A 27,500-nucleotide genomic window follows, 5' to 3' on the forward strand; every position below is an offset into this window, starting at 1 on the left:
AATTAATTAACGTTAATCAATCCAAACAAATTATTTTTAACACCCGGAATAAATCACAAAGCCCTGCTTCTCTCGACTGACCCTGTCCTGTAGAATGGGTAATTGATCAAAAGTAAATTGGACAAATGTGCAGCAATGAGGCGTATTGTATCCCTCATATTTGAAGCACACCCAAATCAATTAGTCTGAGAGCACAAGATGGATTGAGGACCATCTCTTCGCAATATAAAATCTTGGCATAAAATGGTAACTACCAAAAGTGTTAGCAGGATGTTGACAGCATCTGATGAGGTTTGCATCATATTTTAAACGGAACTGCTGTGGCACATACTCTTAACGCGGCCAATCAATTCATAGCCTCAGTAAAGATCTGGTTGCATGGAATGGCGCAAATGATTTCTAAATATACAAATGCAGTATTAGGCCTGAAAAACAGTCGCTCCAGCCCACCTTTGTGAAAAAAATGAAAAAGAAAACTATCCCCACAAAAACATGTATAGGCTCACATGTGCGCACACACACAGGCCAATAAAAACTCCTTCAAACATGTCTAGAACGGTTTATGAAAAGACAAAAAGAGGGCCTCGGGGAATACCTCGTGTACACGATGCCGGTATATTGCTGTCAGGTTCACTGTCGGATGGGTTAATCAAAAAACTCAAGGGGAAGGTGCTATCTTCACCGCACACTGCCATCTTTATCGATTCTATTTGCAGCACCTCACCAGGATAAGCACTTCTTTAACTATTCAATTGGTCCAAAATAGATTTTTTCCATTTTACGCAGGAGCGACAGGGAAAACATTAGACCAGAACAAACGTGATAGAAACGTATCACAAAAGCAGATGAACAAACATTGTGGGAGATTTAATGGCTGGGATTTTAATAAATTCGAGGGAGATGAATTGATTTTGGTTAGGGGTGTAAGCAACCAATTCTATTGGGTGGGGAAAATGCATTATTTTCCAATTGTTATCAAGCTACAGTAAAACTGATTTGTGTCCTATTGCGTTTTATGGATAAAAGGAGGAGGAACCTTCACATGATTTAGATGAAATGTATTAATCAAAACCACTCAGTGTGAACAATATATCTACAACTTGAGAAGATTTTTGACATTTAATTCTGTCGCAACATTTGGCTCTGCACCTCTTCCTCCAAATTCAATGGCTGCCACAGCTGAGGGAACGCTCTGTTTTAATTTTATGAGGCTTAAAGTAGCTTTTAACCAGCCAAGCGGCAAATAACATAGGATTAGAAATATTTAGTGTTTTCCGACTCCTTAACAAGGATAATCTTTAGAAACAAGTCTGACCTTTGCGGCTTAATAACTTGGCAGTAGTTAACTCTTAAATGATAGCTGGGTAATTTAAAGAATGATTTCGTAGCCATAATGATCGGGAAACAGATCAAGTGAGACACAGAGAGAGAGAGAGAGAGAGAGAGAGAGAGAGAGAGAATGAGAGGGGGGGTGTTAGATATGCAAAGATAAGCAGTGAAAGAACATTTCATGAAATTTATCTGGTGTGTTGTTGTCAATTAATTTAGATTTACTGACAAACCAGTAGACTGGAGATGCACACATTAATTCAATAAATATGCATTAACAAAAAGTAAACTGTTACTCATTAATGCCTGTATAAAATATATACTGGGCTACAAAATGAACTAAACACAATTTACAATATAAGCTAATCTTAAGTATATACAAATACACTTTTGGGCTTTAAAAAGACCACTATACTTAAACTGACCCCAACAAGCCACTCTATTAGTTCAGTCCATAATAATGATAAAATGCCCACCAAGGTCTCTTTGAACAGAAATCCATTTTGTTCCAAGAGCGCCTGTGTCCAGTCACTGTGCTCCACTTACTCTCTTGATTTGATAGTGAAAGCAGAAAACTTTTCAGTGTCAAATAGTATTTTAAACCAACAACTTACTAAAGTCCCATGTCATCAGGTCCATGAAAACTAATCTTTCAGTAGTAATAGCTCCTATAAAAGTGGACAGAGCCATTGAAATAGAGGCAAGTAAATAGGCAACAAATCCTTTGCTTGGCTCAGGTGGGCAATGAAGCAAACAAAAAGCTAGAAATGGGATCGGGCCCTGGATGGAGCACACTGGACCATGACTAAAATAGGCCAGAGTTCATAGGTCAAGGTCTTTACTAGAGCTACCCCCTCCCACACACAAGATGAATAGCTTTGTATACTACTCTGTTCAAGACTGACTTCAATTCACAATTACAAACACTTTTAAATAAGCCGGTAACATACAAGGAGGTTTTTTTTTCATTATGTATTATATGATATTATTTTATCATTTTAAAATAAAGAAAAAAATATGACTTATTTGTTACAGGCCTATTTAAAGAGAAAGAGAGAGATTTGCATGCAAAAATATGACTTATTTGTTACAGGCCTATTTAAAGAGAAAGAGAGAGATTTGCATGCAAATAAATCCAAAATATATTAAATACTAACTTCTCATTTTATTTTTTAAATCTATATATATATTAAATTTTACAATATATTTTATGATTTTTAAAATGTGATCTAATATTAACCTGTAAAATAAATGGAAAAAAATGAATATAATTTTCCCCCTTGTTTCATTTTAAATCTATATTTTCCTTTTTTTATACAGTACACATATCTCTCTAACTGAGTCCTTTAAACCAATGATGCTAGTCAGGTGGATTGAACTCTGTTGCCTCAGACAGTTTTTTTTAGCCCTACATAAATGGAAATAATCAAAGCCAAAGTCATCACATTTGATTACCAATCACACTAGACATCCATGTTTGAATAAATGCACTGTCATGTTTTTATCATCAGAAAGATGCTCCCTGCATGTGGGAAATGTAATTTTATGTTTCGGTAAGTGAAAGTACAGTACACCATAGACAAAACACAAGTGCAAACAAGGGAATTTGTATAAAAATGTAATTCACAAAACCAAACAACACTGTGACAACCTAATCCCAGGAGACTTAGTCTTATTCACTCTCAAACCGCCATTATTAACAATGCCATAGTAATTCTGGAAACTTTGAACTCCAGAAATCAAAGTCTTGCTTAATCTTGCCAATACAGGGAAATTCTACTTTTCACAAATGTTTCAAGTGCTACATTCCTCTCCTACAAAAGATTTTCGAGTGGAAGTAAACACTACAGAAATACGACTATGTTGTAACATTGCCCAGGAGAATTTAAATTGTTTTTTTATGGTTCTACGCAAAACCTATATGACAACAGCCACAAAACAAAAACAGTCTGACTCAATAGAGATGAAGGGGTAACCGACAGATGAATTGTAAAACGATAAAAATAATCAAGTTTGTGCTTACGGTGGACGTTCACAGCCAAAGCAAGATAACAAAGAGAAACATGCCTTGATTTATTTTCTCTTCAGCTCTCTTCAAAATTGGATGGCAAACACTCCCTATTCCATTAACTACAGTCCATATGATTTTTGGCAAATAAAACTGTGCAGTAGCATCTGTGTGCCTGATACAGTGGAGGAGAAACTGCAAACGCAAATGATACGTTTTATTATTTGCCACCATCAAATAGGCCCTTGCATCTGCTTCTCTGGCACCAGATCCGCAAACACAGTGCTTGTGTGAGATGGGAGAGACCTCAATCAAACGTAAGCTAAGCCTTTCTTCAGGACATGAAACAGAGCACTCCTCTAGCTGATATTATGTCTGCCAGAGAGAATGGGAGACGATGAAGAGGGAAGAAAGGAAATGCAAAACAGAAGGAGGATGGAAAATAACATGAATTACCTGATGATGAATAATAAGCAGCACGCGGTACATGCTGCACTTATAGCTTGCATGATAATCCCATCATGCATGCTACTGTAAGCTTCTAATGAAGTCATACAGAGTAGAAAAGGGTTTTTGCAGGTTTTATGAAGGTAAATTTAAGACTTAAGACTTATCTGAGACTAAGTAAAGACAGTTTAAGGAATTAATTTAATGGAACACACAATGCATCAATATGGTCTCTAAGTAAGTAAATGTAAATATAAAGCTTTAAAATAGAATTTCCATTACATTTTAATTTAATATCTAAATAAATTTCCAGTTCAGATTGGAAGTCTAAATATTCTAAAATCATGATATACAGTGCCTTTGCGAAAGTATTCAAACCCCTTTAAACACCATATTGATAAAGCAAAAACAGAATTGTCACAACTTCGTAAAATTATTATTTATTTTTTTAAACTGTGATAAGTAATTTGCACAACTATTCATACCCTTAACCAAATATTTAGCTGAATAACTTTTACAGTCTCATCAACATTTGGCAATTATCTGCCATTCTTCTCCTCACCTCTTCAGCTCTTAAGCTCGGTCAGGTTGGATGAAGGCAGATGCACATTTTCAGATTTCTCCAGAAATATTTGATTGGGTTCAATCTCAGGCTGTGGCTGGGCCACTCAAGGACATTCACAGTTGTCTATAAACCACTCTTGCTGTGTGCTTAGAGTCATTGTCCTGTTGGAAGGTGAAACCTTCTGCCAAGTCTGTGGTTCTGAATGCTCTGGGCTGGGATTTCATTAAGGCTATCTCTATGTTTTGGTGCATTGAGTCTCTCAGTCCTTGTCGCTGAAAAACAGCCCCACAGTACTCTGCTACCAGCACACTTTAATTGTGGGATGGTACTCTGCAGGTAATGAGCAGAGCAGGTTTCAGTCTGAGGGTCCTTTAGGTATTATTTTGCATATTCTAAGTGTGTTTTCACATGTCTTAACTGAAGAGAGGATTGAGTTTGGCCACACCACCATAAAACCCAGATCGGTGGACTGTTGCAGTGATGTTTGTCCTTCTGTATATTTAACCTATCTCCACATATGATCATGGAGTTGTCAACTAGAGTGACAATCATGTTCTTGGTCGGAGTCTAGACAAGGCCCTTCTCCAATTGCTCACTTTGACCAGGAGGCCAGCTCTAGGAAGAGTCCTGGTTGTTTCAAACTTCTTCCATTATGGATAATAGTGGCTACATGCTTCTGTGAACCATCAATGAAGCAGAATTTTTTTATGAACTCTTCCCCATATGTGTAGCTTGACGCAAACCTGTTTCTGAGCTCTACAGGCAGTTCTTTTGACCTCAGGGCTTGGTTTTTGCTGATATGCATTATCAGCTGTTAGACCTTTTATTAAGACATGTGTGCCTTTCCAAATCATACACTGAAAATAAGTTTGCCCTTATTTGTCATTGGATCAAGTAATAAAAGATAGATTTTTTTATTTATTTGGATGATTGAAACATTTTGTTCAGTGTACCCATTTGATTGAATTCGCCAAAGGTTAACTTCACTCAAAGTTTAGTAACAAGCGAACTTAATGCTCCTGAGCTAAATTTCAACTGTCCCAGAGACTGTCTTTTTTAAAAAAAATTAAAACCTGCTTTTTGCTTTACCATTATGGTGTACGGTATGTAGATTGATGTGGGAAAAAAGTAATTTAAAACAGTTTAACCTAAAGCAGCAACATAACAAATGTATTTATTGATTATTGTTCAGTTTCTCAGAAAACAAAAAAACTTCATATGTACATTTTGTATCTCAAGTAGGCCTAAATGTATCTTATTTTAAGATTTTTCAATATTTGTATTGGGAAACAAAACGAAACCACAGAGAAAGTTTTTTGCAGTACATCCAACATTTCATGCCATGACTTTAAGACTTTGTGCACCGATTTAAGTCCTTTTTAGGACAAACAAAGACCTTTTTAAAAACAGAGGAAACCCAGGTAGAAACATCAATTAAGCTTTTTGAAACATATAAAAGATTTGTTTCTTTTATATTTTGAGTGGACAAAAGGTGAGTTTTCCTTTCAATTGGACACTCAGTCTAAAGCACCGAAGACTGTTTGGAGAGTAGAGAAACAGAGAGCTATGATGAAACAGTGAGTACGCAGGTGATATATCCCTGCACACTAGCAGTGGGGCCGGCAGCGCTAAACGCCCTTCTGCATGGGGCAGAGGAGCTTCAACTTCATCAAACCCCTCGCAGGATCAGCCCCCTTCTTAATGGATTACTGCTGTCTCAGTGGAACCACACTGCAAATAATGATAGAACACCTGCAGATTAAACCATCTTACACAATACTCAATTCATTACCTTTTCCCCAGATAAAGGCCAGCTAATAAAAATATGATTTTCTCTTGCACCGGAACAGTCACACCTTTATCCTTTAAGGGAAACAAAGGGAGAGGGGGAAGGTGATATCATCCGAAAGCAATAACGGCCAACATAGCAATTACATGGCTTCACCATTGAGAGGAAAAATAAAAATCTGTGGCAGTTTAGATTGAAATTTTCAACAAATCGCTGTATTTTATTATTTTTAGTTTGTTTTTTTCTTTTATATAGGAACATTACATTACAAGAATATCATTAAAATTAGCTTTTTTTCTTTCTTTCTTTCTTTTTTTTTTACAAGTGTTATATTTATTTGTAAGAGTGCGGAATCTTTCATAAGTCAACAGATATGAAAAATCCCACACTAAAAACATTTTTATTTCCATTATTTTAAAAAGCTTTAATACAGTTTATTAAAACCTCCCAGAACCTTGATACCTTTGGCACTGACAACCAAATAAAAGTGATAATCAGCAAAGTGTGATCTAGAGAAGTGAAACCAATGTGAAGAATGCAGTGGTGGTCTGATGCAGGGCAAAATTGGGTCACCTGGCTGCATGTAAACATGTGGGCTCTCAACAGCTCTCTCCAGGTGACACCTCATCACCGTGCTGCTAGAATGATGGCTTACACCCGTCTGGCTTGTCAAAACACTGTTTCGCAGGCAATTACCACGGTGGCCAGCCCACCACCGGGTTCGGATGGATGGGCGACACAGCCAAAGGGTCACTCCTCTGCCCATATTTCTAGCGCTTTGCTCTGGTGTGGCGGGACAGCAAATTGGCTGCCGTTTGTCAGCAGTTATCTGTATTGCCGGGACTTCGCAGGACGTCTTGTATCTTGCCTGTATCAGATCCAAACTAAAAACAGACAGAAGTGCTCTGTAAATGGATGAAATTCTCAAAAGATCTGTTTGAAATCATGTTTCTGTGTTGTCTTTCTCTTGCAGGATGTTATGAAGTGTGTACATTTAATACATGAATAAAGTATTTAAATAATCAAATATATATGGCCTTACTTTGATTTGTAAAGAAAAAAGTGCTTGTGTACTAACATTAAACAAAAGAAATGAAAGAAGTAAACATTAATATAGCCTACAGCAGTGGTTCCCAACCTTTTTCAACTTGCGGCCCACACAACCAAACACATATGTTTGCGTGGCCCACTTCAAAAAAATTAACTGACCCCGCTATTGTTGGGTTAATAACTTAGTACTCCAAAGCTAGATTTTAAACTGTATTTATTGAATAAACTAGGGCTGTGCGATATGGACAAACAAAAAAAAAAAAAAAAAAACTATCGCGATTTTTTTTATCAATTTTGCAATTGTGACACACATCGATATGCTTTAACAGTCATAAATGCATTCAGGATTAATTTGAAACATATTTCAACAAGAAAACCAATCAGAGCTTTATCAAAAAGTCATCTCTAGAACAGACATAAGTCAAAATTATCACTAGGCTATAGTGAAGATGTAAAAAAAATGTATAGACTTGTGGCAAAAAAAAAAAAAATCCTGTATACAGGAACTTTTTTTCTTTTTTGCCATGCATTGTTCATAGAGCTCATTAATTGTAGCGGTGCCTCAGGTGTTTGCAGTGTATGCGGTCAGTAGTGAGAGCGCATAAATATAACGCGAAAGCACATTAAAATAATGCACGAGTGCGAATCTATCTGTTCGCAGCAGATTTCCTTTGCTCTGTCACAAAACCAGTCGTGCTTGCTCAGATACACACTGCTTTGCGAGGATAGAGTGTGCACACTTAAAACGTGTCTCCTCTCACTTAAACTGCATCCTGTTCACTAACAAATTCACTCTATGCTCATGTGTTAGACATGAATTATCGCACGTTTTTATTTCTAACCTTTTACCGCAGTGAGAACGCTCTGATCCGTCAACATTGGCTCAGAAAAAAGGCGCATCACAGACAGTGTGTGAACCTGGAGTAAGGCATATGCCCAGTCTCTGTTCTCGCGCTAGGCACAATGCATTCTGATGGGATCGGATACGGGAGGTCAGGGCCGCGGAAAATTGTGGTATAAAGCGATTTAGAAATCGCGCACGCTCAAATCGTGATTTTAGGACGTTTTCTTTTAATCGCACAGCCCTAGAATGGACTGGAAATGAACAAAAAATAATTGGCGGCCCACCTGCAATACCACCGCGGCCCACTAGGGGGCCGCGGACCACAGGTTGAAAATCACTGGCCTACAGTACATTATATAAACATACAAAAGTAAAATACTAGTAAAAACAACAATAAGGGTCTTTGTTAAAATAATATCAATGCAACCACATCATTGTAATGTCATTCCTTGTATACATATTAAATGCATACAGTATAATACATTTAAATACGGTTTGAATTTAAATACTGTTCGCAACGACCAACGAGCTATCTACTTATAACTTATAACGGGGTTTAAATTAAACTTAACTGTTGACAAGAATTTTGATTACCAACCAACTTCAACGCGTGACACCTCCTTCCCTGCGCGTGCCTGACAAGCACTCTCTCTCTACCCCGCGCGCGCACGGAGCCTTCCGTTGTCATGGACACCAACAAACTTCCGGAAACATGGCGAGACTTGAGAAACTTTACAGTCAGGTTGAAAACATAAAAGAGCAATATTTTATCCGCAACAGGTAATGAAAAACAAACTATTCAGTTCGTTACATTTGAAAACAATGGTGTCTTGTTTTTTTTATACAAAACGTTAAAAACATTAAAAGCTGTTTTTAGAAAATAATAAATAATACATATATGCTTTGTAATTACATTATCAGTGGATAACACGCCTAAGATATAGCACGTCATGTTACAGGATTGCGGAGGAAAACAGACAGAAAGAGAACCAGGCTGCGGTCCGAATTCAGAGCTGGTTCAGGGGCTGCCAGGTGAGAGAGTTCCTCAGGTAAGATCTCATTGTCATCTATTAACATTATCGATTTGTCAAGCTTCAATATGTACAGACAGTTAACTCTTTAAGTTAATGTATGTACTTATTTGTTTGGTTATTCGTTTATTTAGAGGGAACGTGAGTTGTAGTCCTGCTTCAGTTCATTCCCTATGCTACATGAGACATGGCCATATAAATAAATAAGTTGTATTCAGTGTTTTAGACACGTTTTACCTATAGTAATCAGGTAACGTTAATTAATTAAGTTACTGTTATTATATATATATATATATATATATATATATATATATATATATATATATATATATATATATATATATATATATATATATATTAACACAAAAATATATCTTTTTTTTGGGGGGGGGGTACATAAATAATTGTAATGTTGTGATTCACCATGTGACCGGGTGATTGATTCAAGACTTAACTCTTTAACAAAGCCTCGTTTAAAATACCTAAGGGAAAAATGAATTATTCAAACACTTGAAAAGTGGGTGGGTGCTGTTGCACTCTATAGGTGTGTGACATTTCTAGTATACATATTCATATTGTATAGGTTAGGTAGATGTGTTAGTGAGGACAGGTGTATAATTTTATATTCCCAGCATATACCTGTAAGTGGCTGCTGAAGCCTAAATCTAATGCATTTGGTCTTCAAATGCAAGAATTAGCCAGTGCACAGGGCGCTAAAGTGTGTAACCTCAACATATTTCTGTGCAGTGAGCAGACAAACTCCCAGACAGTAGGTTAATTTAGATTACTTTAGTTAATTGATCAATGTGTTAAGTGGCTAATTAAGCGCAATCTAGGCTTCTTGAGTGCAGCTCCAGGGTTGCCACCATTCCTATACGCATTGATTTTTTGGAGTTATAAATGGCCTTTTTGAAATTGATGGCCATGTTGAGTTCAGAGTCGCCATAGACATGCATTTAGAGGGTAGTTAATGAAGAATGCAAATGTACAGTTGTCCAAGAAAGACCTATCACAGGCATGCAGAGGGAAAAAAAGGGGACTCTGAGGGAAAAAGTTTAGATTTAATCTGTTTAAAATTACAGAACTACAGTATAGCTGAGTGTTGTTTTATTTTTCAGTCATCTGCATAAAAAGGCAACATTAATACAAAAAATATGGCGTGGATTCGCTGCACGGGCTCTTTTCAGACAAAGGGTAAAGGTAAGTTGTGGAGACATGTAATATTGATTATATTATGATAACCCTCATTAACATTTAGCAGTTAACAGTCATGCCATGATTTACATACATCTGGTGCAAGTTTGTAATTTGACAATTCGTATTGATTTTCAATGGAATGCTTTTATCTCCTCCATATTTTAAAGGTATTGACAAATTAGTAAAAAAAATTTTACCTTAATTTCTTAATTTTCTAAAATAAATCCTAAGGGTTTTGTGAGAACAGATTTTATTTTATATTTAATATATTCAGGAAAATGTGGTTGTCTATGTATGTCTGTATGTTTAGTTACAACCTACAGTTGGTGGCCTGTTTTATGTCTCACTAAAACATAGTTACAGTATTGTTTAAGTTTTTTTTTTACATAACATCCAGGAAATCCAGTCAGTATAATATAGAAATTCTGCATTATTTGAGGAGTAACTTTTTTAAGAGAAAATAAATCATGGACTACCATGACATCTTATATATAAAAGGCAAGGAAACTGTACATGGTGTCCTTTTTGTTTAATTTATTGTCGCCTATAATTGAAAAATATGAACATCTTTCCTCTACTATCATGTAAATAAGCAATATCAAGTATCTTTTGTGTCCCCAGTGAGTGAATCATTTGTGCCTTGTGTCCTGTGAATATTCCTAACTGTGTTTAGTTGGTCCATCTTCAGCAGCATTCCATTGATTATCAAACTCAGCGAAGAGCATTTTACCTTCATACATCTCCATTAGTCACCAGTATGACTTCCATAGATTTTCCCAGCCATGTCTGCATTATGTATTAAGAACAGGCACTTCCCTTCGATACAAAGTATGACTTGCCACTCCACCCTCTTATCTGCTGCTGCGTCTCCATGACTTTTATGTATTATGTATAAAGAGGATTTTATTCCTCGCATGTTGGGAAAACATCAGAGGGCCCAGTCACAATGTAATGCTATCTCCCTCTCTTCACAGACAGCATATTTTATCATGAAGATGAATTTCTACAATAAGATGGCTGTCAAGGTAAATATTTCTCTTGCTGTTTAGTGAGTGAAAAGTCTGTGGGTCATACATTTGATTTGGATGAAATCTGTAAACAATTTTTACTGGTTTGATGTGGCATAACAATCATAAAATGCCTAAATATACTCACATTTTTAAAAATACTTTTTTTCATGTTTTCATAGCTATTGTAAATACAGTATGTTACATATAGAAATATGATATCAGGATTTTTACTTGCATTGAATTTGCATTGCAAAATGCTCAGAAAGTGATATTGAAGAATTTTAATTTGTTTTCTATAACAATCAATGTGGTTCTTTTGAGATTTAAATGAAACACACATACACACAATGCAGCTCAACAGTTTTCAGTGGTGTTAGAGATGTTTCTTGCACATCAAATCAGCATATTTCTGATTTCTGAAGAATATTTCATGATTTCTGAAGAATCGTGTGACAGTGAAGACTGGAATAATGGCTGCTGAAAATTCACAAAAATAAATTGCATTTTTTTAAATATTAAAATACAAAACAGTTCATTTAAATTTAATTAAAATGTATTTATTTCACAATATTTTTTACTTCATTTTTTTATCAAATAATTGTAGGCTTGGTAAGCATAAGATATTTTCCTTACACATACTTGCATGTTAACAGAAGTCAAATCCAAATATGAATGAATATGCTATCATATTTTCTAATCTGTTATAAGGCCTACAGTTGTCAAAAGGTAGCTACATCATATCAGCATGCTCTGTTTCACAGCGTATAAATCAAACGCGTTTATATTTGAGTGATATATTGGCACTTTTATAGAGCTATTGGTATGCATAGAAACTTTAGCTTTACAATTGTTTTTCCCTGAGGTGAAACTTTTAAAGAATTTTATAAGTCTTACAAAATTTCATAGCTTATTGAAGAATGTTGCATTGCTATGGAGGATTGCATATTTCTAGTGTGATCATTGGAAATCACAAGAAACGTGAACTGAGGGAGTGATTTATACGCAAATCTTTTGTGGTAAATCTAGGGCCCACCCTGTATTCTTTGCTCCCACTTCTGTTATGTAAGTCTAATTTGAAACATGAAGCTTGACCTCTTCTCAGGGGTCAGAGAATATAAGACTAAAGGTCCTGTCACCACTTAGACACAAACAGAAGCTGTTCAACAGGACAGACAGCTTTTATAGACCTTGTAAAAGATAGAGTGCTATGTCCGGGAAGCACCGGTAATGTAAAAATCTGCTGAAGGAAAAAAAGAAAGGGCGACTGTGAAAACATTCACTGAAGGATCTGTTTCAAGCACAGACTTGACAATTGTTCTTTTTGAGTTTGGAAAGCTTCATGGGAAAGTATGAATGAGTTTTGCTAATGAATGTCAGTTTATACAACTGTGGTCATATATTTTACATACGCCTTGCAGAATTTGCAATTATGATCTTAAAAATAATGCAATTATGATCCTGCTTATTTTGTTAAAATTAAGACGTATTGCAGATTAGATAGATGGATGGATGGATGGATGGATGGATAGATAGATGTATTGTATTGAATTGATTGCTCTTAATCAAAAAAGTCTGTAGTTTGCATCTAATCAGTTGCAAAACAAGGTCATTGCTCCTCCTAACCTTTTTCCATTAAAGCTGAAAACAACAGACATTGAAGCTTCAGCATTGCACTTCTTTTTAGCCATTTCCTTTACTCTATAAAGTGTTTATCATGCTTTTTACTGAAAGCCAATGTGTTAGCCTTTTAATAGAAATCAGTGTTTACAAGCGAGGCCTGATTTGTATTAGATCTAATTGAGCAATATGCATCATTGATTTTACTAGTCTAAGAGGTCACAAACAACTCTTAAACCAAGCCTGCAATTAATTTATTTAAAATTATCTATTGACTTCTGATCAATGGCAATTCTTGTTTTGTTTAGTTTTTGCCTTATTATTATTTTTTTCACCTGCTATTGTTTTAAGTACCTAATCAGCCTGAAGGACATCTGTCCTTTTTGTTTTGGGTCCTCAGTGGCGCTGTCATGGTGGCACTAACTATCACTCTCATTCTTCATGGAGTGACAATGACTGCGAGCTCTAAAGTGACAGTGGCTTCTTTAATTTGCTCTGACTTTGATTTGTCTTTTGCGAATTTAACTTCTAAATACTTTTTACAGTCCCCAAATAGAGCTCAATTTTATACTCTTTATCTGCACAGTGAAATAATAAAGGAATCAATAAATAATAATAATCGGGCATGTGCAATCATAATCAAAAATGAAATTTCTTTTGCAGATACAGCGGAGGTGGCGAGGCTATTATGTGAGGAAGTATGTACACAATTATTATGCACGCAAGAGATATTTGGAAGGATTGACAAGGAAGAATGAACACATCAGGTGAACAAAACATTTTTTTATGCATACTGTATACAGCTCCAAATAAAGTAATATTTGTACATACCATTACATTAGACTAATGTGCACAGATGACCATTGTTTGAAATTCTTGCAAAGACAAAGGAATGTCATGCTTTTAATGGCATGTTTGAGACATATACATTAGCAGCATGTCCTGCATAAATTGCCTCTGGTTACTTGAAAATGAATAACGTTATGAAATTCAAAATTAACCTCTGATTTGCGTGTGCCCCCACATTTATATATATATATAAAAGTTCTTGCTTCAGGGGCTGAAGTAAGATGCCATCTTTTACTTTTGATAAAAATGAAGTCAATTTTTTAATGCGACCAATATATTTTGTGGGAAAATATCTTAAGGGTCTAGCTAAAATTAAATGTAAATCTGTTAAGTGCTCCTTGGATCACTGACTCCCAACACCCCACCCCTCCCTCCATCTCCCTGCTCCAGCCTCTCTTTAAGTGGGAATGTTCTCTTTTAATGGGGTTTTTCACCTATGAATCACATTAACACATTGCATTTCTCTATAAAAACATTGGGCCATCATGTACAGCAAGGTGTTTTATACTGTATATTGTACGCTTTTTCTTTTCTATTCTATTTCCTGTTTAGGGAGAGGCCAAAATTTAGCACACAAGATAGTTGTAAACCTGTATACAGATACTGAGGTCACATAAAATAGAACGCTATAATTATATCTATTAGCATTGTCATTTTAATTCACATTTTTTTTTACTTAAAATCATTGCAAAAAAGTGTGATTAAAACAATTGATCAGCTTTTAATGTAATTGATTTTATAATTTTTTGTTGACTGCCAACCCTAATATCTATATATCGTGAAAATATATTAAAAACATGACAAGTGGTGCAAGTAAAATAGACATTTTAATTATTTAGTAACTAGCTCATTTAATCATGTCAGAATTGGTCATTGTCTGATCAATCTGCCTGGTCAGTATTAAACAGTTATTTGTGAGAATAGAAACTCTTGTCCCAGTGATATCTGTCCAACTGTGTTTTACAAACAACGTCCCATTTATAAAAATTTTCACCCGTCCTTCTCTCTCTGTCTGCTAGTGCATTAATTAGTTGTTTATGTAACGCTTGTGAGGTCATGATGAATCAGTCAAAGATGCGAAGTGAAAGATCACTGCGCTGATTCTGACAATCTGTTCCACGTTGGGCTCAGGATCACCCACTGACTGATTAGTCACCCCTCAAAGGTCTTGATGCCAGGATTTTAATCCGTACAGCTCCGGCGCCTGAATAAATTATTCAAAATTTTCCTAATGGTATCCATTTAGCACAAGCAGACCAGCCCGGCATGCCAATGAAAGGAGGCCAGTGACTGCCCGTGTCAGGGTGGCCCCTCTCTCTCATTCTCTCTCCCTGCCAGCAGTGAAGGATCCTCCCTCCTTGTTCAAAACGATCTGTGTCGTTTCATTAGCTCTAGCCTGACGACAAGGCCCGCTATGTTCCAGTGTCCATCTTCATTCCGTTGTCCTTCTCTGCATACCTTAATGAAGTCAAGACCCGGGTTCAGCGCAGCAATTCCACAGCAAGAGTTTGTGCAATGTAACAATTTATCACTTGTCAAGAAGACACTTAAAGTTCCAGCACTTAATAAGGGCTTCCTCTGGGCTTGAGTAATTAGAACTGAGCGGCTTGCATATTTACTAAATGTGGAGTGTCATTGCCACCATGGCCTATTGCCTGCATGAATTATTTCTCTATCTGTAATAAACAGCTGGGTAATTATTACTGCCATAATCAGATAAATTTCTCTCTGTAATGTTTGAGCATGGCAAATCTTTAACTCTTTGGAAGCACAGAGGGAATTTATGGACTCCCATTGCTCAGGCTACTTTTTCTGCTCTCGTGTCCCTTTCAAGGACATCTGTGAAACTCACTCCTTAACTGCAGGCCTTATTAATTTTTTTTTCTTTATAAACATTTCATAGTATTTAGGGCAGGTCTTTTATCAAAGCAAGACTCCAAAATACACAGGCCGCGGTATGCATATGCTTAATCACACAAATTACTGCATTCATTACAGAGAAGTGTACTAAATCTCATTTTATGGGCAAATTGATCTTAATGTTTACCACCTTTAAAGCATTTAAATTCTGCTAATTAATCATATTTTGTTTATTTCAAAATATCCCTTAAAAACAGCTTTTGGTGGTCTTTACAATTCTTTTATTATTATTATTAAATTACATCAAACAGAAATGTGGGAATTTATAGATAATACTGTAATTCCTTTATGACAAATTTCAAAAAGCACTCCGGTAATTATACTGCAACACTTTGATGATTCTCGTTCAATGTGCTATTATTTGTGTTATTTTAATTTCCCTGTAATACTATTAGTACTATTAGAAGTTTTTCTTACATATTTTATTTATTATTTATATATTTATTTATATTTACTTTTTGTAATTCTTTTCTTTGTTTTTGTAATTTTAGGTTTGCTGTGTTTTTCCAAAATTTTGTAAATTTTGTTTTTATGGTTTTAGTTTTAATTCATTATAATCCTGTGTTGTTCATATATCAAACAAAATATTATAAAAAAATATATATACTATGAACACACACACAATGCTGTCATAGTTATCTAGATAATTAATCTATTGTTGATATTAAATATCTTTTTACATATTATTATTATTATTATTACTTTTATTAATTCATATGTGGATATGTGGCATATTGCAAAAGCTAACTAACAAGCTAGACTGAAGTCTTCTGTAAACGGCTTGTATTTTTGTCTGAAAACCACATGCCTAGCTATTGATAGGTAAGGGTGATTAGCACCTGGTGGATTCCACAGTAAGTGGATGCAATTCGGTGGGCGCAGGGTGTTTATAGCTGCGTGTTGTTTAAGGACACACAAAGGTCATCTGTGTTAGCTGCTCCCATGTCTCCCTACCGGCCCATCAACACTAATGAGGTTTATGTGTTACCCCAGCCTTCTCTTAGACACAGATCGAGATCCCCTTCCACTGTTACAAATCTATTTGGCTTTTGTCCACTACAGTGCAATTAATAATAAGCGGGAGATATAGGTTAGCAAAGGTCACACAAACCGAAGCTGGTCAGACAGCGATGCAAGCATTGCAACCTCAGACCACGACAGAAAACACACTCACTACTGTCCAGACTACTATGCATACTTGATTTATTTAGCGATTTACTTTTACGGAGAGAGAAAAATGCATCATAGGAAAAGTGAGGTCAGTGCACAGAGCAAAATAACTATGTAATAGAAAGTGTTTTGTGCAGTTTATGTTCATTATTATTTTATTGTATTTTATGCTTACTCTAGCACATGCATAAATGTAGTGGTAGAAAATATGAATTGATGTTCGATTATGTTTATATGTATTATCATATACATAACAAACATACACGTTTTTTGTAAACTCGTGTCATGAATCAGAATGAAATAATCTAGATGACCATAATCTAGATGAAATACTATTATTACAGTATATCAGCCATGCTGTTCTCTTGAACAGCCCACAAGAGTATTGAATATCGTCCGATGTCTTGGGACTGAGACAAGAGCTTACCGAAGAGTAAGTTGAAAAACCTGTAGGTTTATGTGTACTGTTTTCTGCTTCCCAGGAGAGACCTGGAGGAATTTGCAGAGCTCCAGAGGAGAGAGAGAGAACGGATCACTCTGGAAAAAGAGGAAAAAGAGAAAAGCATCCAGGCTCAGAGACTCCACTTCCTCCTGAGCACTAAACAGGTCAGTGGCGAATCAATGAGACACACATTATGTGTGTATATCCTGCATATATTTATTTGAGGTCACCGATTGAAAAGAAACTGTGTAGGTATGGAGTATGAAGACCTGTGTTTATTTTTACAACAGGGCTCATAACTGCTGCAATCATCTGCTGATATATATATATATATATATATATATATATATATATATGTGTGTGTGTGTGTGTGTGTGTGTGTGTTCTTTTTAGAAATCCCTCTAGCTATAATGTGTCTTGATAATTATGATGAAGTGCTCTGGCCGTTGTTGATTCAGCAGCAGTGAGTGGGGAGCAGATATTTCATTTTGTGGCCTCTCCTTCATGCTTTTATTGTCATCACAACCTCTTGTGGCCACACCGCTCATGCCCACGTTTCTGCTCTGGTCACTGGACACTTAGTTCTGCGAACAGGGCAAGAGGACATTACTGCCAGCTGCCTGCAGTCTGAGGAGAGAAACCAGGAAGTAATGCACATCAGCTAAAGGCTAATGGACAACAGATGCAAGGGACCACATGCTAGTTAAAAGATGCTTTAGAGGGAGATAAGGAGAAAAAGAAGGGTGTGTGGGATATATATATATATATATATATATATATATATATATATTTATATAAATTACATTTAATATTTTTATTTGACAAAAGTATTTTGTAAATATAATACATAGCACCAGGTTATTCAACAAGGGAAAGGGACCGTGGACCACAAGAAAAACATTTATATTGGAAAAAAATGACTAATGATCAGATACACATTTTATAATTGAATATGTGTTAAAACAATGCTTTAAATGATTATGATTAGTTAGAAATGGTAACTGAGATATTATCATTTAAATTTCCGGGTTAGTAACGTTTTTAAAAGTCTATGAACTGTTTTCTGTTTTACATATATTTTATTTATATAAGATTCAATATTCTTATTCATCACATACACAATTATATAGAGCATATATAACCAGCAGTGAAATGTGAGTCAGGTCCCCTCCATGGACAGTGCAATTATTAAAGAATACAACACAGATGAAAAGAAACATAAATATAGCTATGAAAGAATTATATAAAAGTAAACAATAAAAATATAAGAATAAAATATAAAAAATGTATACTGTAGAATTAAATATAGAACACAAAATAATGTGCATGAAAGTAAACTGTAGTCTTTAATATTAAGATACACAGGGATGTACAATGAACATATGTGCATTATACTGTATAATACATTTATACAATTACATTTTAAAAATAATTTATTGCTGTCATAGCAAAGCTGAATTTTCAGCAGCCATAACTCCAGTCTTCTAGGTCATGTGATCCTTAAAACATAATAGGCTATTGCTTAAAAGCCATTCATAAATATAATCAATTTTTAATGCAGTTGTTCTGCTTAATATATTTCTGGAACCCGTGATACTTTTTTTAGGGTTCTTTAATAAATAGAAAGTTCAAAGGAACAGAATTTGTCTTAAATGTCACGTTTAATCAATTAAAACCCCAAACATGCACATTATTCATTACTGACAATACATCCAAAACAAGACAGTCATTTAAACCACAAAACTCAAACTCAGACTTAAGTGCTTGTCAGTGCAGGAAAGGTTTAACTCTCTTCCGAGTTTTCTCATTCTCTCTTTCCCCCTCCCTGCTTTACTCTTTCTCACTCTCTCTGTCTCAGCGCTGGGCAACTTGTGTTCCCACAGTCTGACCTTGTCTCCGTAAAATGGATGGGTCTCCCATGGTTCATCGTTAACCAGAGAAAATTCCGCTGGACAAAAGTGGCTGCGCTGACATAGATGTAGTTCCTCGGTACGAGGGTCAACATCATTGCTCTTTTCCTGTAAGTCCGAGGCAAGTTGGGAGTTTGTGGTGTACCCCCCACCACGTGACACCCAAAGCTACACTATCCAAACGGGTGCAAGAGCCTTACTGAATAATATTACCTGTAACAGTTATTAGCATATATAGCAATAAAGCTTAAAAAACTCCCATTGCTAATTAAGCACATATAAGGAATCGTCTGATTAGAGACTAATTATTCTAGCTGTTATTCCTCAGGCCAAACCAAGAACCACCGAAGTGCTACGGTAAGATCAGACAGCTCATAGTTAGCTAGCAGACATGTACGCCAGCAGACATGACACATGCCAGAGTGATGGATGTGTGTCCATTCAGGGGAGGTGACAAGTATAATTGTTTTGCTGTGGTCGACCGAATAAAGTGGGCTCCTTTTCCCGAAAGCTAAATGTGTTTTGCTGTAGGCTTTGCATGGATACCTATGATGAGCGATACAATGGAAGCTGTTACCAGTCCATTGCTAGCAAATGAGTTATTAAAGAGGGCATGAGGATGTGTTTGGAGGTGTGCTGTGCAACGTTTAAGGGCAGTCATTTAGAGAAACAGACTTTCTCTTCATTATGCCAACGGAAGCATAACATTGTTTTGTTCACCTTGCTTGATTGTTGTGTTTGTCCTTATCTTAGTGTCCAGGTGTTTTCAATTCACCGTTCAGAGCAGAACCTGATGAGATGGAGCTGAGGCTGAGAAAAGTGAAGCCGCTTCTAGTGCGATCGGCTCCTAAAGAGAGGAAGACCCCTAATATAACCCCTGAGCTCTCTTACCTGATGCCAAAACGGGAGCCACTGCCACCCATTCACAAAAAACCACAGGTGAGACATTGCCCTTACAGGAATAGTTAATGAAAAAAAATAATAATAATAATTAAACTTTCTTCATTTTCTGTTCCTTATCTTGTTCCTAAAATGTATACTGCTCTTTAGTGGAATACAAGACTACTTTTAATCTTTAAAAAGAGATGAAAAATAATCAAAAAAGCAATCAGTATGGCTTGTGTGCTTATTCCAAGGCTTCTAAAGTCATACAACATAATTATTGTTATTTACAGAAAATCTTGACCTCTGTACTAGCTGTCCTTGTTGTTTTAATGAGTAGCGATGTCTTATTCATGAACAAATGTTTTTAATGAGTCAGATCTCCAGTTTACAAAACTGTTCTGAAGGATTTGTTCATGAATCATAATTAACTGATTCTCAAGCTCAATTCTCATGACTTTATAAAACTTGGAATATACAGTTCATGGAATGTTTGATGGCTTCAGTGCCCTATTATCATAAGGATGTTCTACTAAAACATTCTTAGTCATATGAATTTAGATCAACATGGGTCAGTAAATACTGACAACTTTTATTTTGGCTGCAATATCGCCTATATTGTTCCGAAAATTCTGGCAAAAAGCTGACGTTGAAGTTGTTATAGGAACATTTATTTGTCTTTTAGCTAACTTGCACTAAAATCTTCATTTATATTCATAACAAATGTCTCAGCACCCCTTACTGGGATATTTTGTCAACTCGAAGTATTTGTAGACGTCCCTCTAGACTCTACAACTGAAATGGCCTCAAAAAGATGACAGAGTGTGGTGACAATTAACAAAAGAGATCTTGAGATTACTATGATTAAAGCCAGGATTTATTGCCACCCTGAGATCATTTTGAAAAAACTTGCCGTAAAAAATGGAATAATATCATTTAACGTGCTTCCCTTCTCGCCTGGATACCACCAAAGCATTTAGACAGCCAGATAGCCGGTGATAAGCACGCCTGTCAACCCAAGCCCCTTCATTCCATGGATCCCATTAAGGGATTCTCAGCAAGGGAATAGCGCAACATGTAAAGGTGCCCCGATAAAGAATATCTTTAAGTACTTCTAAATCTAGCATGTCATCTTGTCCAGCTGTGAGGGAGATTTGATGATATGTATTTGCCATTTGTGTTATTTACGGTCCATGACTTTTATGGTAACTGGTTCTTATTATTGGTTTCTATTAATGTAAAACATAAGTGAGCAGAAATGAAGCGTGAGTCATTTCTTTTTATTAGAGCCCAAGTTCTTCTCCCTGGGCTGGCTTTTCACCCCAGCTGGGCCGAGTTATTGGGAATTCATTATAAAAAAAAAACTGCCACATCTTTCACACAATGTGCTATAGATGAAGATGCATTATTTATCTACATTTTGCCCTTACAAAGACCCCCGAATAAGCACCCACCCTCTTTCTCTCGCTCTCTCTCCCAATTATTTGTGGTCTGAGGTGGAGCATCTCTCCCTGTGTGATAAGCATCTGCGAGTGATAGATTGATTATGTGTATTGTTAGGGGAAGTAAGGGGATTGGTCAGTGCCAGGTGCTGATCTGGTCTTGATAGTATCAAGGGCAGAGAATGTTGCGCCAGCATGAATTAAAAGCAACAATGTCTGAAGGTCACATTTAAACTAAGAGTAACCAAGACAATAAGTTATGCATGTGGAGCCATGACACAAGTGTGTTTGTGCCAGTTCAGAAGGAAAACTTTCTGTTTGGGCAACTAAACACATCTGAAAGCTTGTGTGTCAACATGTTGGGTTTTTATGTTAAGAATAACTGAGGCTTGTGGTACAGAACCATGGTATCTGTCTAAAAGAAATGAGATAACATGGTAATGTCGTTCATTCTGGACAAGTACCATGGTATTGTTTGATTACCATATTCCTATGCAAAGGTATTTCCATTTAAATCCAAGGTATATATAAAGGTGTTACTTTTTATCTATAGTGGTTTGGTGATGTGGTTAAGAGGTCAAGTCAGACTTTATTTATAGACCATATGCAAGCCTAAACTTCAGAAATGCAATCTAATGTTACACGATTGAGAACACATACTGTAGATCAATCAGTTATTAAAAATCTGTTAGTAATGAGGAATCATATATGCATTATATACGCCAATGTAAACCAGATTTCTTTGCAAATGACTTTAATGATTGATTCAATCAAGTGTTTGACATTACTAAAAAGCAAATAAAAAAAAGAATTAAATTACGTAAATATTTCCCCAAAATAAAAAGACTATTATGGACACGACTTTTCTATATTGGCATGTAGATTTGATTACTTGAAGTCTCTACCACCTCTGCTTCTTCAGGCCCTTCACTATATGGTCGGGGTATCATTATCAGCGCTGGTCAGGTGTGTTAATGTCTTAGATGAAAAGACTGGGGCTTTCGAAGGTCCAGCTGGCCGTCCACAGGGGCCTCATCAATAATGAGGCAGGCGGGTCTGGGCAATAAAACATTTACCTTATCCCCCGTACCTGTCAGGGCCCCTTTCGCCCACCTCTGGAGGTGCAGCAGCAGCGGCATCGGCCCCTGGAGCCAAGCCTGCGCGTGGCCACATCCATCACTGCCCTGGAGGAGGCCAGAGAGGAGCTCAAACGGCAGGAGTGGAGGACTTGTGTCATCGACCAGGCGTAAGTTACACACACACAAGCACTCGCATGTACACATCCCCGCACTAGAGATTGTGTGAAATGCATGTATGTATTGATTTGGAGCTGAATACAATCAATGAAACATATTCTGTAGCAGAACCTACTTAATAATGAAGTGTAAAATCACTGTACAAGATCTCAATATGATCAAGAAAGTATTTGGACACTTATGGTGTGGCATTCATACATATTTAAAGGGAAAAATGTCAATTCAGTCATCATTTAAACACACCCTCTTTTCTTTTATATCCTGGATGTAATTATTTTTTCTTCTGCGGAACACAAAAGATAATTGAAAGGTTATATATATATACATATATATATATATACATATATATATATATACATATATATATATATATATATATATATATATACATATATATATATATATACATATATATATATATATATATATATATATATACATATATATATATATATATATACATATATATATATATATATACATATATATATATATATATACATATATATATATATATATATATATATATATATATATATATATATATATATATATATATATATATATATATATATAAATATATATATTTTTTTTTTTTACAATGAAAGTCAGTGATGCTTAAACAACACCAACTTTCATTATATGAAAACGAACTGTTGAAACATTCCTCAAAACATCATATTTTGTGTTCCGCAGAAAAAAAAAGAAAGTCATACATGTTTGGAACAACATGAAGGTGAGTAAATAATGACAGAATTTTCATTAGTCAATTTGTTTCATTAGTTATGCCTTTAAGGCAAATTTAAAAATGTGTGAATGGTACTGAATAAGTGTCCAAGTACTTTCTGGAGCCACTGTACACCTTATCTTATCTGTACAGTACATTTACACTGCATTATCAAGAAGGCTTACTGTTCATTTAAAAAAAAATGGTGAAATTAACTGTCCAAATACATTTTGAGGCCGCTTTAGATGTTAATATGAATGTAGAATCATATTTTTAAGTTTGTGTAAATTGCTTGGTCTTTATATATGACATTGTCTAGATGCACATTAATCACACAACAAGAGAAGCCCCACACTTTATTTTCTCAAAGTTCGAAACAGATGGTAAAATCTCAAGTGGGGTTAGTTCCTAAAGAAGTTAACAGACAACAGCAACTCTGGCCAAAAATACAGCTTTTTTGACTATTACGGTAATAGCCCTACACTGTGTTTCATTTCATCATACCAGAGACATTGTTAGCCGTCTTCTCTGAATATATAATTATTGCAGTGGATTATCATAAGAGCATTTTACACAACGTTACTTGAACAGTGGCATCTCTGGTTTTAAAACCCTTCCGTTTTATTTTAATTACTAGCTCAATGTGCAGTGTTTTTTAATCATGTTTAATTTTTTTTTCTACTTGCTCCAACTTTAAACAGTAAATTAGCTAACCCCATTAACACAGAATACCCCAAACAGGCTGTAATAGGAGAGGTGGTTACTGTGCAAATCGTATTATACATGTGGTGTCTGCAGGGCATGGCGAAGCATGATTAGAGTCTTTTTGATCCAGGATCCCACTATCATTTCCTGCTAATTTCCTCCTGAATGTTTCAAAGAGCTACCGAAATGTTGCTATTCTCTTTTTTTTTTTTTTTCACCACCAGCTTAATTTCAGTCCTAGTGATGTCTCCTCAGCCTCCGATGCAGATAATGCTGAGATGGATTACCATTATTTAGAAAAAACAAACAGCTCCATAGTGAACTAAACTAGTCGGCTTATAGTTTGACAAGGAATAAGTAGTTGGACTGTGAAGTGTATTTTAATAAAAAATATATTTTCTATACTTTTTTTAAACATTGAGAACTACATTTTTTGATATTTTGCCAGGTACACTTATGTTTCATGTGGTAAATCCACTAAATAAACTTATTTTATTAAAGTCAGAAAAAATGTGTTAATGTTAGTGAATTGACAAGGCTAAATTAGGTTGCACAAACAATTCAAATGAATGATTTATTTAAAATAAATAAGTAAAAAAAAAGTTTAATAATATCTAAGGAATGATTTATATATATAAGTTTTTCTCTTATTTATAATTTCTTATTAATTAATTAATTAGTCCTTAATGCTGTTCTTTTTAAAAACCAATGTCACCCAACAAGCTGGCTTACATATTTTTCTTTTTTCTCTCCCTCTTCCTCTTCTCTGTTCTTTCTCTCTACTTCCTCAAACACTCCCCCTTTTCCTGTTTTGGTGGCCTCCTAGGGTGTTGTCACTGGGCATTGGTCTGCACTGCCAAAAGATCCCCTGCGAAAAGTCAAACTTTCCTTAATGGCTTTCAATGAATAAAAACTACCCTATTAAAATGCAATTCAGTGGCAATGAAAGCAGTAAGTGAAACAGCCGGCAAGCAGCAGAAGCGTTGTGTATTCTGGGACATTGGGGCCACATTAATTTTTGCTCGGTGATGTCCGTCCCATGTGCACATTAGCATGGGTTGCACTGTAATCTGTCTTGTAGGGAGGCTTGTGTCTCTAGTGGATAAGGATGTCTATGGGAGATTGGGCCATTATTTAAAGGGCCAGCACGGTGTTTGATGTCACCCCCTTTTTTGCCTTGCACCATCAAAGCTTTACCAAGCATTATTGCTTATGTGGTACATACATGACAGGAGAGGCCCTTTGATAAATAATGATCTCGTTCAGGAAGGAAATGACTAAAGAGAGTGTCGAACAAACTCCAGTTCTGCCAGAAAGTTTCACTTCAGTTGGCCCAGCCAATATTATTATTATCTTTTCCTAAACAGATGTTTCAGAAAGTATCAATGCAGAAATATGAGACAAAATCTTTGATCTAACGATCCCATCTGTTTTTTGGTTTGTTTACTCTGAATATGTGCCAGTTTTGCACCGTATTTGTGCAACTCTTGCTTTTCCAGGCGGAGCGAATATGGTTACATTTTTTGATTTCATTAAAGAGGACAGGGCTTCACCTGTACCTCTGGTTTCATCATCAAAAAAGGGAACGGACACAACAAGCATTGGGAATAAAAAATCTTTTTTTTCAGATTGTGTTCACAGAAATGCCAAGGTTGTTGGTTGTTTGTTTGTTTTGTGACAAGCCAAGCCAATGCCCAGCGGACGTTTACCCAGCCTCGCGCAGACACCTCTTGTACCGCACTGGATAAATCTTCCTCCAGGCAAAGTGTCTTGGGTACAATTTACAAAATCAACCTCGCTGTAATTAACATCTGGCATTTTTCCTAAGTAACCGCTATTTGCACTGAATGTGTGCCCAGCAAACACGCCGCATGTGCAGAAACAACCTCAAGACATCACAACGATTAAGAAGCGATTTGGGTTTGGAAATGATCTGGACTAGAATGAAAAGTGCCTGTGAGGGAAGGATGAGGTGACGTGGTGATGCATAAGTAGCATGTGCTGTGTTGTGAAAAAAGCTGAATGTTAGCTCTTAGCAGGCACGTTAGCCAAGACCAGACGCCAGTAATTGGGCCAACACTGAGATTAAGCTCTACTTTTCCATGCATTAAGGCTAAAAGGACTAATGTTGGAAATGTCCATTTTTGGTCAGTAAATTTATACTTTTATCCAAGGGACCAATTCTAACTATTAACTTGCTTATTAGCATGCAGTTTATTAACATATTGGTTTTTTATTAGAACTTATAAAGCACATATTCTGCATGACTATATTATACACACTTAATCCTACCCAATACCTAAACCTAACATTTACATTACTATTAATAAGCAGCCAATTGGGTCTTTATTGAGGCAATAGTCTTAGTTAATTGTTTGTTAATAGAGATAATTAGACCTTAAAATAAAGTCTATCACAGTTTGCACATAAATATTAAGCATCACGATCACTTTCAACAGTGATGATAAAAAGGGATGTTTCAAATCAGTATATTAGAATGATTCTGAAGGATTGTGTGACACTGAAGACTGATATTAACTCATCTTTGCCATTACAGGAATAAATTACATTTTAAAATATATTAAAATATAAAACAGTTACTTGAAACTGCAATAATATTTCACAAAATCACAGACGTTACTGTATTTTTGCTTAAATAAATGCAGCCTTTGTGAGAATAAGAGACTTCTTTCAAACAAAAAAGTCTTGCTGACCCACACTTCTGAACAGTAGTGTGTGTTTTTTTCATTGTATATTAGCTTATGAAGTATATCTTAATTCCTATTTCTGTGTTCTTTTTCACAGTTTTCTTCCATTTTCAAACACAAGCCGAAATAAGCAGTACGAGGGCATGATGCGTACCTCCACCCCCTTTGAACAGGTGGCATATGGGACCAAGCACTTCCGGGAGGAGCACAAAGAGTACCTCAAGGGGAAAAAGGTACACGTTTCGCTAGCATGCACATGTAGACCTGCCAAAACCCATTCTTCTGTGCTGGCATGATTCGGGAAGCGGGATATGGGATCTGTGATGGTAGTGGGAGGGGGACCGACCGATGTTCATTCTAAACCCACGCACCCCCACCAAAACAACCTCCCTGTTGAGCGTCGCAAATTTGTCAAATTTGACAGCAATTTAATAAATACCCACAAGTAAATGAGGAGAAAGCCCCACCACCACAAAAAGTCCTCACATTAGGTAATTGACTGTGTCTCTGCTGAAGGCCGTTCATGGATGAGAGTTCTTTATTGGCTCTTACCAGCAGGCACTACCCTATGCATCCAGCGCAATTGCCCGGAAATACCTCCT

General features: G+C 36.0%; 1 protein-coding gene and 1 long non-coding RNA gene across 2 annotated transcripts in view; one reads left to right on the forward strand and one right to left on the reverse strand.

Moving 5' to 3' along the window:
- Positions 1-5,555: 5,555 nt before the first annotated feature.
- LOC113117456 (uncharacterized) lies at positions 5,556-8,686 on the reverse strand. Its single transcript, XR_003294163.1, has 3 exons — positions 8,605-8,686; positions 6,712-7,022; positions 5,556-6,080 (listed from the first exon to the last, which is right to left on the reverse strand). It is a non-coding gene; the product is annotated as an uncharacterized LOC113117456 (long non-coding RNA).
- A 40-nt stretch (positions 8,687-8,726) lies between these two features.
- spata17 (spermatogenesis associated 17) overlaps positions 8,727-27,500 on the forward strand; it is a 31,352-nt gene continuing 12,578 nt past the window's right edge. Inside the window, exons 1-9 of the mRNA XM_026286139.1 lie at positions 8,727-8,812; positions 8,992-9,081; positions 10,182-10,263; positions 11,235-11,285; positions 13,551-13,654; positions 17,309-17,432; positions 19,932-20,117; positions 22,600-22,748; positions 26,996-27,131. Coding sequence (XP_026141924.1) covers positions 8,745-8,812; positions 8,992-9,081; positions 10,182-10,263; positions 11,235-11,285; positions 13,551-13,654; positions 17,309-17,432; positions 19,932-20,117; positions 22,600-22,748; positions 26,996-27,131 — 990 coding nt within the window. The 5' untranslated portion in view covers positions 8,727-8,744. The remainder of the gene's footprint in view (positions 8,813-8,991; positions 9,082-10,181; positions 10,264-11,234; positions 11,286-13,550; positions 13,655-17,308; positions 17,433-19,931; positions 20,118-22,599; positions 22,749-26,995; positions 27,132-27,500) is intronic.

Source organism: Carassius auratus, chromosome 17 (assembly GCF_003368295.1).
Source record: "Carassius auratus strain Wakin chromosome 17, ASM336829v1, whole genome shotgun sequence".
Taxonomy (NCBI): Eukaryota; Metazoa; Chordata; class Actinopteri; order Cypriniformes; family Cyprinidae; genus Carassius; species Carassius auratus.